The sequence below is a fragment of the Lissotriton helveticus genome, chromosome 3_1, assembly GCF_964261635.1.
Source record: "Lissotriton helveticus chromosome 3_1, aLisHel1.1, whole genome shotgun sequence".
NCBI classification, from domain to species: Eukaryota; Metazoa; Chordata; class Amphibia; order Caudata; family Salamandridae; genus Lissotriton; species Lissotriton helveticus.
Genome location: NC_136061.1, coordinates 2,122,358,975 through 2,122,371,668, shown reverse-complemented (window position 1 = coordinate 2,122,371,668; position 12,694 = coordinate 2,122,358,975). Strand labels below are relative to the sequence as shown.

At 41.2% G+C, this 12,694-nt stretch overlaps 1 protein-coding gene across 1 annotated transcript in view; it reads right to left on the bottom strand.

The window, feature by feature from the left end:
* Window positions 1-12,694, bottom strand: part of IL16 (interleukin 16) — a 534,450-nt gene that overhangs the window by 303,408 nt on the left and 218,348 nt on the right. The window contains exon 5 of the mRNA XM_078683325.1: window positions 12,199-12,309. Within this exon, the coding sequence (XP_078539451.1) occupies window positions 12,199-12,309 (111 nt within the window). The remainder of the gene's footprint in view (window positions 1-12,198; window positions 12,310-12,694) is intronic.

Below are 12,694 nucleotides of genomic sequence, written 5' to 3'. Positions count from 1 at the left end.
TTACGTATAGAGGGAGATAAGACTAGAAAAATAAGGGGACTATTTTGGGATAACCTCTCCAAGGGTTATGACATCCTTCTAGCTGAAAAAGACTGGCCACCAGAGTTTGTCAGGGAGTGCCCTCATGGCGAAGAAGTAATTATGCCTGCCTTCTCGAATCAAATCCCGATTCATAAAAAATATACACTTGCCAGAAAGTGGGCAGTGGCTCTAGCACCTGCTTTATATAAAAATCATGTAGGATGGGATGAGGATTCTCCTCCTCACAAAATCCAGTTAAAATCACAACCAACTGCACAAAGGCAGTACCCAATTAAGCAAGAAGCTAAAAAACAGGTAAATGAAATACTAGATCAGCTAGAATACCAGGGGGTGATTGAAACTTGCACCTCACAAATGAACAATCCTTTGTTTCCGGTCTCCAAACCAGACAATTCATATCGTCTAGTTTTGGATTACCGACACCTTAACACATGTTGCAAAACTTTTGCAGTGCAAAACTCACACAGTGCTGCACTAATGAATAACATAGTGCGCAAAAAATACAAAACTACCTTGGACATCTCCAATGGATTCTTTTGTCAAAACATAGCACCAGAGAGCAGATATTTAACTGCATTCTCAGTAAATGGCACTCAAAAACAATTCTGTCAGTTAGCCCAGGGGTACAAGAACAGCCCGGGGGTATTCTCAGCGAGAGTAACAGAATTACTACAACTATATGATGATGAAGCATTATCTTATGTCGATGACATTTACTTAACAGATGATGACTTGGAGACTCACTTGAAAAGAGTGAACACCATAATACTTGGGTTCGCTACAGAGGGTTACAAATTCAACTTTAAAAAGTCCAGAATTGCCCATCTGACGGTCCTATTCTTAGGATATGAGTTATCAAGTGAAGGCAAAAGCCTGGCTGACAATTTTCTAGAGAAATGTGCCGTACTCCAAGCACCTAGAACACTAAAAAACTTACAGTCGATTCTAGGTTTCCTAAATTTCGGAAGAACATACATTGCAAATTACGCAGAAAGGGTCAAACCCCTTTATGATCTAATTAAACCAGACTTTAAAAGATCCTGTTGGACTCAAACACACACAGAAATTTTGAGATCCTTACAAACAGACATGCTAATTAAAACAAAATTAGAAACACGTGATAACACACGCAATCTTGTGATTCGAGTCATCCCAGGGAGATGCGGATTCACATACCTAACCTCTAATGAGGGAGAAAAGGTACCAATTGCATTCAAATCACACTTGTACACTAAGGCTGAAATGAAATTTAGCCCAACGGAAAAAATTCTTACAGCAACACAGACAGCTATAGCAAAAGAACAAGCCCTGGCACAAGGTAAACGAATAGTAATCGTGACACCAATACCAGCCTTAGAGGCGGTAACAAAGGCAAGCATTCCAAATGCTAAAGCACTCCATCCGAGATGGATACAATGGGCTAACTCTCTTGCTGCAACAGACGTGGTGTACGAATTTGATCCTTACTTAAAAACACAAGAATTTCTCCAATATGAATTTGAATGTCCTCCGCCAACCGAAATTCTGCCTCTAGATCACTACGGCTGTATAATATATACAGACGGATCAGCACAACCCGCAGTAGGGGATAAACAAGCTTACAGTGCTGCGTGCGCGATTGTTAAAGGTCGTTGGCACGAAGGGAAATTTAAACCAACCCTCACTAAAACACAATCCCTAGGAGATTGTACAGCTCAGCGAGCTGAACTACTAGCATTCAAGATGGCGCTTGAAAATACCGATCGAGAATTCCCCACACTCATAGTGTGCGATTCGTATTATTGCGTTCAGTCTTACAATGAATACTTGCAGATCTGGCTTCAGAACGGTTTCAAGGATGCGAAAGGTGGCACAATCAAGCATAAAATGCTCTGGGAACAAGTAGCTCTTTTACAAAAAGAACTACCAAAGACTCACGTGATACATACACTGAGTCATCAACGTGATGGCGTTCACGTTGCAGGGAATTCATTGGCTGATGAGGCCGCGAAGGCAGCTGTGCAAACGGCTTCCGTAGCTGCCGTCACCCGGTCAAAAACAAAAATAGACAGCGAAATATTACAAGCTGTCAGCGCTTCAGAAAAGGATTCGATAGAACCACTCCCTAAAGGCTTTCCAGTAAAATACTCATACATAACTGATGCAAACAATGTTCCTTTTGCTCGAATCCCTGGAGTGGGGGATAGGGCAATTCCAAACATGGAACATAGGTTAGGACTAATAATAGCGGCACACGAAGGGCTTGCTTCTATCCATGCTGGCGTCTCAGCCACAGTATCATTATTAAAACAGAGATACTGGTGGCCACAAATGAGAAGACAAACAAGGAACTATGTTCTAGAATGTGAAATATGTCAAAGAATGAAAGTATCAACGGTGAGACGTCCAGCGCAGACGCCCCTTCTAATCTCGGATAAACCATTAGCCTGTGTTTATCTAGACCACTGCGGTCCCTTACAAAGGGATGATAACTATAAATATATCTTGGTTGCAGTGGACTCATGCACGAGATTCATATGGATGTGGCCCCAGCGAACGGCTGACGCCAGAACTGTTATAAAAGATTTGCGAGTCTTTATCGGCACATACGCAATTGGCATGCTGCATTCGGACAATGGTCCTGCTTTTAGCTCTCGGGCTTATAAGGAGGCCATGGTCAGCATGGGCGTGCAATTGCGGTACTCTTGTCCATTTCACCCTGAGGGGAACGGAATTGTTGAAAGAAAAAACCGTGACATAAAGCAATCTATAACGGCAAAGGTATTAGGTTCGGGAGCTGGGTGGGTCAAACATCTAATAAGTGTCCAACGTAGTCTAAATAACTTGCCAAGAAATTCTCTGAAGGGATTCAGTCCGTACGAATTATTATTTGGAACTAGAATGATTATCTCTGACCTCGACAGTCAGACTTCAGTGGTTAAAGAAAAAAGCTTTGATGTCAAAGACCGTTTGCTATTTTGCAGGACTTAAACAAAACAAGAAAAGACCTGAGCAACATACAGTTGAAACAACAGCCAACAACCACTGAAGAATCACCACCTGTCCCAGCAAGACCTGTCTGGATTCCAAAAGTCGGGGATCTAGTCAGGGAGAAGATCGCGGTAAAGAAGGAATTTGGGCCTTCTTACAGAAAAGCAGTTCCTGTCTTGTCTGTCAACGGGACAAGATCAGTTGTACTACCGCCACTTGCTGGAAAAAAGGAGAACCGAGTTGTATCCATCGACCTGGTAAAACCACAACATGTGGCCGATAACAAACAGTAGGCCAAGTGGACTCCCAATAAGTAGCAGAACACCAAGGTTTGCTACCAGTACAGAGGTCCTAACGAAGAGGCTCATCACATTCGAAACGCCTACAGAAGAACAGCAAGGACTATGCAACAATGCAATAGAACTCAGACCTCTGAAAACCCAAATAAAAACATTTAGCAGAGACACACCAATCTATACTGAAGTACCAAGTGACAATGCAAGAAACAAAAATCCTGAACCAATTGGAACAATTGACAGAACTGCATCCGGTTACTTCATAAACTTTGATGATTCCTCTGAAGGCTTCAGTGAATCAAAGACACAGCCATCATCAAAAGCCTTTAAAGATAAAGCTAAAGAACTTTTGAAACAACTGAAAGAAACATATCTAATTTCTCCATGGATTGAATTTTGGGTGGGTTTTGGTGCATTTATCCTCATACTTTGGCTCATCATGGTACTTACTTTGGGACGCTTCATTGAGGGAAAATATGCTAAAATGGACACAGCAAGTCAGAACATCAACTTGGTCCTCAAACCACACACATCTTCACACGTCGAGAAAAGAGAACTTTCTTCAGCCAACTTCACAGCCAATCCGATACCTGGTGGGGTAGCCTGGGACAACACTGACTATGAAATTTATGGTCCGGTCGAGATCCTGAAATATCCACACCAAATTAAGATCTCCTTGAGTGACTTTGCAAAACCGAACTCATTTGCTGATGATTGGGACTTCGAAAGCATTAATAATATGATGTCTGACTTAGTAATGTCTGCTAAATTTACCAAACATGATTATTTGCAAGGTTCTACAAATTATGACAGTATGTATTGCTATAACCACTATGGTAATCACTTTTTACATAGATCTGCACAACCTAGAAATGTTTTAAATTATAATCAATGGGAACATTGTGCAACACCTCCAAAAGGGAGCTCAAGAACCGTTTACGACAAATATTCATATTTTTCAGGTTTTAACACAAGTAATGCTGAAACATTTTATTTTAAATTGTCAAACAAGACAGGGATGAAAACGATGATAACCAACACAAAATTGTTATATTCAGACTCATTTTTTGAAAAAATGAATACTTTTGGATTTGATTATTGGGACAAAAATGTTGATTTGAAAAGTGTTTGGGGTACAAAAGAATGGCAAGTACAGGGTATAGAAGCTTTGTTTAGAGCCTGCATGATCCCAGAACAAATGATATTTTTAAATGACACTGTTCAACAAACCACCTGTCTTGGCTTAGCCAAAATCAAAGATTTAAATAAACCGTCTATTCCAAAGCCAACAATGTTTAGCAATAGCTCTGATACAGATGAAGAGATAGACGTAAACCATATATTAAACCAAAACAGAACACATCCTGATTGGAAACAGTGGTTGATCTGGCCCACAGATTCAAATAACTGTCAAGACAGATTCCTGAATAAAACACAGGGGTTCAAAATGACCAGGCCAGACCCAAGATATCCCCAAAGACATCACCCAGGGATAATAACAACCTACAGTGTGGGCAAATTATGCCTTCAATGGCTACAAACCTCCACACTGGCAGAAATTAAGCAACACCTAACTTTACTTACTGATGGTGCTGACTTGCGTGATTTCACTTTGGGACCACGCAAACAGCGTCAAAAGCGTTTCATAGCAGCCTCTGTATATGCAGCATACAATGAGGCCTGGAAGGTTACTCAAATTGAAACAGCAGAGAGAATACGGGAAATTGACCGTATTATTTTGGAAAAATCACTTTCTGTAGTGGACAATGGGTTAATGACTCTGTCCTCCAGAATTTTTTCATTGGACAGCATTGTGTCTTCAGCAATCGATATATTATCGCAAGACTTACTGTTATTACAACATGGTCAGTCACAATTGCGTTCTATTGTACAGCTTGGCTGGACGTTACAAAATTTGCGTTCAGGCTATGTGCCTTGGCGTTTAATCAACACAACGTCACTATTCCAAATCTTTAACCTTACTGATAGACAAATCGGTATGGCGCAAAAGGGTGCTGATTATACAATCTTGAGCATTGAAAAACTAGAAAGATTACCAATGACAATGTCAGAACGACCTGTCAGTGAATGGATAATACACGGAATCATAAATATTCCAATCTCAACCTTCAGGTTTCAATACTGCCAAAAATATATACAGGCTGGCATGTACGAGAAATTGGGAAAGGGGTACCTTAAAACAACATGGAACCTGCCCTATTCACATGCATGTGTCAGTAATAAAGGACAGAAAGTGTTTCTTAGTGGCAACAATTGTGCTATGTCACTAAGCGGCACGCTTCTGTGTAACGGAATTAGTTTGCATGGAGCCTGTGAAGGGAATTCATACAACCTTTCATGTCACCAGCAAGGCGCACCTGCAACTGAAATAGAACCATTCTTTCAAAGACTCTATAATGGGATTTACATTCTTATTGTAGACCGCAGATGTTGTAGTCTTATGCCCGGGACTCATTATCTAGTAACTACGACTGCGAAGGTCAAGTGTTGTGGACGCTCATTGTTCCCCAGCTCCTTCCCAGACAGGGAGGCAAGGGCATGGCCCGATTTGAAAATTACTTTTATTCGAATAGATACTTTAAGCAGAATGAAAACAGTGCTTCTTCAGACGCCTACAAGGCTCTCGTCATCAAAAGAAACGTATGATCTACAAGTCGCAAGGACGACTGCAGAGATACATACATTATTATCAACTAATTCCCCCGTACATTTCGCGGAAATCCTGAGCGAAATCTTAAATATTTCTGATACCACAGGGGTCTCAAAGGTATTTAAGACAGTATTTTCGATGGCATTAACACCATTCAAAGCCATACTGGGTATTTTTCCAGATTTCGTCCATTCGATTTTTGGCGGACTTCCCCTGATCCTGGGACTAATTGCAGGAATCCTATTCTTAGTCCTTATTTTTCGTTATGGCAACCCATGTCACAGATCAAACTCTCGCGACAATGGAAGATACAATCCTAGCCATTGGATACCGGGACCGGATATCAAAAATCCTGGGACTCTCCCGGCTTAGAGACCTGAACATGACTTGGTTTCCATCATTTCGACCAATGTGGCAAAGGTGTGTTTTACCTGTATTGAGGTGTCTGCTATGCGGAGAAGAATGCGTGTTAGACACCTGTCTGACGCTACAATCGGATGCGCCAGTGGATGCAGATACATTGTTGGTTCCTACCAAGGTTCACGCTTTGTGCTGCCCTCAAAGGCTGCCAATCCTGATGACGGCATTCGTGGAATCTTCACCACTACGATTGAAGAGTAGTGAAGTTCAAGATGAAAGCAGCATCGAACAGGTACGACCTTCTGTCAGCAATGCGAATCAGAATGTCAATGGAGACAATCATGCGCACGAATGCATGGTTACACCTATTTCCGACTTAGTGGAACTTTCCCATGAAGCTGTTGACAGTTTTTTCGAAAGCCTTAATGATATGATGTTCTCTCCAGAACAGAAATAGAGACTTTTGAGCAAGCTCGCACACGGCGTTCCCTGAATTCGGCCTTCAACTTTAAAAATAAAGTCACATGAACAATTTTTCCCACCAGTTCACGGACAGCAATTTTTTAGCAGCCCCAAATTATGTTTTACGAAATTTTCGGGACACTTATCTTCTGCTTAAAGTAAGAAACTATTCCAAGAGAACTAAGATTTCTATTTTTGGATACTTTATAAACTTTAGTTTCCCGCTGGTATGTTGACAAACATTTTATTATGTGATGAAATGGTCTCGAACTTTCTTTCTGTATAGCCATATTAAGAGCCATTTCATGTGTATTTCTCATATACCAAATAAGCAATAATGTATACAAATGCGTGTTTACTTTAGCGTTTAATTCATAGCTTGAGTGCATACAAAATATATGACTGCAATTTTTCAGTATATTTGAAAATTTCAAAATGCATTTATGTATTTTGGGGTGGTAAGGTATACACTATACTCTATAGTATGTTGTACTATGTTATACTATGCATAGATTAGTAAATATGACCATAGTTAGCGTGGAGTGGGTGTCATGTATTCCTATAGGTTCTGAATTGATCCCCCTATTCCTGACCCTATTCTGGTTAAACTAACTATCAAGTTAACTAACAGTCAGCCCATGAGGCAAGACAAGCCCCCATGATGCAGATACCGTTATCTGACGCAGTCACACTACGGCACAGGAACGTGTTATCTGATTAGGTCATAACGCTTGAGATCTAATTAGACAAGCGACATTCCTCCAGCCCCTGATAAGGCATACGACGTTCTCATAACAAATCAAACCTATGACAACCTGGAAAATCCGTGCGGCCATTGTTTTGATTTCACAGAGAACTTCAGTAAAAGAATGTGCTAACGAGCAAGTCGTATGACATCTTTATTGACGTATCTATGTCCATCCTTACGTCAATCTCGGCACCTTTAAGGTATAAATATTGCCGATCTTGCCCTATGCAAACACACGCGTGGTGACGAGACGGAGCAGCCATACTTGCCGAAGCCGAGAGCAGAGCAGACCCCGCTGGCAGCAGCCCCGCCTTCCTGACGCGCTGAGAGACGCGCTGCTATCTCCTGCCGAGAGACCCAGCACCGGCGCTTTCGGGCAGCCTTCGCAGGCGGCCTGGAATATCGAGAACAGAGAAAGAGATACCATTCCTCATTCATCCTAAATTCCAGGTACAGAACTGAATAACCCCTCACAGAGAATTCTTTAGTTATTCACTTGGCAAAAACAAACTTAACTTAAACTGTAACTTTCTATTCCCGCCCACGCATTAGACTTAGGTCAGGTACACGGGGTAGGCGTATTTAGAAACACCAGTTGAGTACGTTTAGTCAAATGTATATGTGTATGTAAATATATTTTAATCATTTTAAACATCATATGGCTCAGAAACCATATCAATGTTTTTACAGTATTATTTTATACTATTGCTTTTAATGTATGCACTTTACTTAACTATAAGTATTGCAATAATATCGATCCATTTCTCTTGTACGAGAAAAGAGACTGATCAATAAATAACACCTTTTTATTGAACACGCCCGTCTCTTCCTTTTCTCTACATTCTGATGAGACTAAGAATGCACGTACTGACTGAGTAAAATAATTGCCTTGTGCTCACACGACTCTGGAGATACACTCTTGATTAGGGGAGAGCAAAGTTGTCATGTTCTATGGTTGTCAGAAACTAAATCCCTTCTTGTCTAATCAGGGGAGTTAATTCTTTCCTGAACATTCGAGAAAGTTTCTAGCGAACTCTGAGCTACGCTGGCAAACCCAAAACTTAAGTCTAGTATCGACAGTAGTAGACCTAGTTAACGTCTGGCCTAGGCCTTTACTGCTGTAGGTATTATTCTAATGCGCAGAGCCTATTGGGAAGATAGGAACTACACTACAAAAAACAAACACTGATGTTGTTTTCCTCCTTCCATAGAAAGAGCAGATAACGAGTAGAAATAAAGGTATTTGTCCTCGTTGCACCACTTAAACGTCTCCCCTGTGGAGGCATTAGAATCTGCTGCATTCCCAGGTTTACAAAATCTTGTAAATTTGGGAATGCATCAGAATCCATGGGTGTTCTGTTGGAACACCCACAGCAACACACATGGAACCCCCCTTTCACCCAGAGTAATGCCTGAAAGGGAGCCATATTTACAAGGCCAAGAAAAGCCACGCAGGGCGGCTTTGTGTGGCCTTGTAAATAGGGCCCAGCATTGTGAGCCATGAAGCGTAAAATACAGGTGATGCTCTGGTGGTGCAGAAGTCTTGCAATTATGTTCCTCTATATTTAAATCTGTGACAGTAGTATTAGCAGCAAAACCTGCTTAAATGCACTTGAGCATAGCCTTAGACTATGCCAACCCCCACACTTGGCTAACCACTGACACCAACTCACGGCCAAAGAAATCAATGGAGACGTTGAGACACAGAGGGAAACATATACATTACATTTAAATAACAATTTAAATAAATTGTCATTTAAATTCATTTTATTTTTATTGTTGTATAGTTTTTTATTAAAAATGTCTACATGTTACTGTTTTAATATACATATAAACTGTAAATTACATATATATTTTCTAAATTAAATCACAAATAAAATAATACATAATTTACATCCAAGATTGCAACACACTAAAAACAAATGATTCTTTTAGGGGTGTGGTCAGGAATGTTTAAAATTTTCATTAATTGATTTACTTTTTAATAAAATTAAAAACATTTAAAAATGTAACATTTAGAAATATGTTAAGTTTTAGTGTAAGTGTGCTATCTCTTGTTACCGTTGTAGTCCTTGCTGAATAGGAGTTAGTAAATACATTTTAAATAAATATATTTTTTAAATTATATTTATTTTAGATTCGTTTTCAAATACATTCTCTTAAAAGACCCTAATACTTTCTATAGGGAGATATCTGCCCTCTTGGCAGAGACTTCAACAAAGAGGTGGAAATTACTAATAATTAACTTTATTCTCGTAAATTTAATTCTAGGAGTCTACTACCCCTCACTTGAGGGCGTGGAAATTCATAAGTCTACATCTAGGTTTAAATCTATGAATCGCGTGGAAATGATGATTCAATCCATAAGGACATTTACACCTAGGTGTAGATGTAGGTATACGCATGAACTTGTGAATAGGGACCTTTGCCATATTAGGGAATAGCATAAATGTACTCAGAGTAGTTACATTAGGAAGTCACCATAACTGATTGATTTTACTAGACTCACATTGAGAACAAGGCTACTAGTAACATTTAACGTAAAATAGGATGAGGGAGGACAGGTGAGCAATTAGAGTAGTGACCTTCCGGCACAGTAAATTAATTTTCAACCACAATGTAATCTCTGAATCCTCTTTAATACATTTATCGCAGATTTATGGAAGTTCTCATAGATTCATATTTTGAAAATGATTCTGATTTAGAATGATGATATACTGATCTATAGAGCTACTCCTTCAAATCTAGTTAAAACCCAGGGCTTCTGACGCTTCCGATACGGGAGATTAAGCACATGGTAGAATCCTGATCTACCGCCTGTGTTTACTTACCTTCCACTCAATCTATGAATTCATTCACCTTAGTTAATTCAAACAACACGAGCTGGGAAAGGTTTTAACATCCTGTGAGATGCACGCAAGAGGGTTGATTAACCATCTTTGCCTGGCTGTGGAAAGGAGGGCATAATTATAGTTCAAGGCGGTATCTAAGTGCGTCAACATACTCTCCCCAACACCGCAGTCTTTCAAGTCGTGCACAAACATTCATTCTGCATTCTCGGGTAGTCAGTGGCAAACAGTACATCTACGAAGCAGTTCGTCTGTCGCATTGTAAGGCATGAGTTTCAATAGTGAAATGGAAAAGGGAGTGACGTCTACCTATTCTCATTTACATATACACTGACTCTCATTCTATGGCGCCAAAAGGACAGCAAGGAATTACACTATGGCTCTCGATCGGTTATGTAGCCGTGTCTCTGTAACTCGGTTACAAGTGACATACCAAAAATACATTTCCAAAGATGGTCTAACCCTGTCTATAGAGCCCTTATTGTTCTTTATCCAGTACCCAGCCTCACACAACCCGTGAATTAACCACACTATGGGGTCCATTAGGATGACGGGCGGACTTTGTCCTACCGGTGAATGGGACCACCCGCCATAAGGGCGGGGGTCCCGTTGTACATATTAAGATGCGCCCGCCACAGAGGCGGGCGCTTCCCGCATTTTTAACATTGCGGCGGGCGGTGCTAAAAGCACCGCCCGCCGCAATGCTAAAAATGCACGTTGTGCATTTCAATGCACAACATGACAGGCACCGCGAGGTGCCTGTTATGTTGTGCATTGAAATGCAGGGGGGTACCATAGGTACCCCCCATGTGCACCCCCCACCCCCACGGAGTCCCTGGGGGCCCGCAACGGCCCCTGCAGGGGGACTCCACCTGCCTTTCCGTGGTGGCATTGCCGCCACGGAAAGGCGTGCCAGAATGCGCATTGTAATATGGCTGGCGGTGTCTAACAGACACCGCCACCATATTAAACATATTCCGCCCCGGCCGCAAGGCCACCGGGGCGGAAAACAGGCGGGCGGTGATTTTCACCGCTGCGGTCCCCCGCCATCCTAATATGGCGGGGGGGAATTTGGCAATGGATGTCGGGCGGATTGCCTCCGCCAGGCCGGCGGTGGCTACCGCCAGCCTGGCGGAGGCAATCCGCCCGACATCATAATGGACCCCAATATGTGATACTAGTGGCAAGTAAAATGGAGCCACGGTTAAAACTTACCTTGGCTGATGAAATAAATTAGGTGTATGAAGGAAAACCAGGTGCATTTCTGACAATTTTCTTTTGCTGAGTTTCCATAACAACGCCTCTTTACAGCACCTTTCTTGCTCTTTAATTACCACTTCTATCCCACTTAAACAGATGTCTTCCTATTCCAGTTTTGAATCACGCTCATAAATAGGCGTGATTTGGAGTTTTAAAGCTACATTGCTTTGCTGTGTGTAGAAATATTGCTGAACAGCTTTGACAAAAATAAAATATTTATATCTCCACCATAGGAAAAGGGAAAATTGGCTGCCAGTAAACTTTCATTTCAAAACTGTGAAAGAAGCAAGTGTGAGGAGACGCTGGAGTTGGCCGAAGAAAAGAGGAGAAACAGTGACTAATACAGGCGTAGCTGGGATTTATGTGGCTGGTGTTATGCTCCTACAAAAGGTGACTAGGGAATCCCTATGGCACAGAAGTGGATATTATTCGGTTTCATGCACACACCCAAACACCTTTCTTTCTACACATAAAAGTACATTAAACTTTCTGGTTTAGCACTTACGGAGCCAGTGTGTGCAAGATCACAGAGAGCCCTACCTTGCCTTGGCCTTTCATTAGCACTATGTTGGAAATGACAGAGGCCTGGGAGCCGCTGGACACGTTCATCAGCTGGGCGGTGCTTAGGGATCTCAAAGGCCTTGAAACACCCTACAATAGGAAAGAAGCGTCATTAGAAGCTTTGAAGAGGTGTTTTGTTTTGGTATTGATCTTAATAATCTCTTTCATATTGTCGCATTACAGCTACACTTTCCGCTTGGTTTGTGCTTTCTGAACCATTTTCTTAAGTTCTTCTGGAACCTAACCATTTCAAGAAATTTCATTTCCATTTACATTAAAACAAACATTTTTCACCTAAAATTAATAAAAAATAACTGTCACATCTACTTACAAGGAAATATGCTGAAGCTAGAGGTGGGTTACATATTTTTATTGGAATCAAAATACTTCGACCTTCGTTAACCTGGCCGAAGTTTCCTGACTATGACCGACTGACCATGAGGCATAGTGTAAAGTCCTTTCAAGTTCTCTTTGA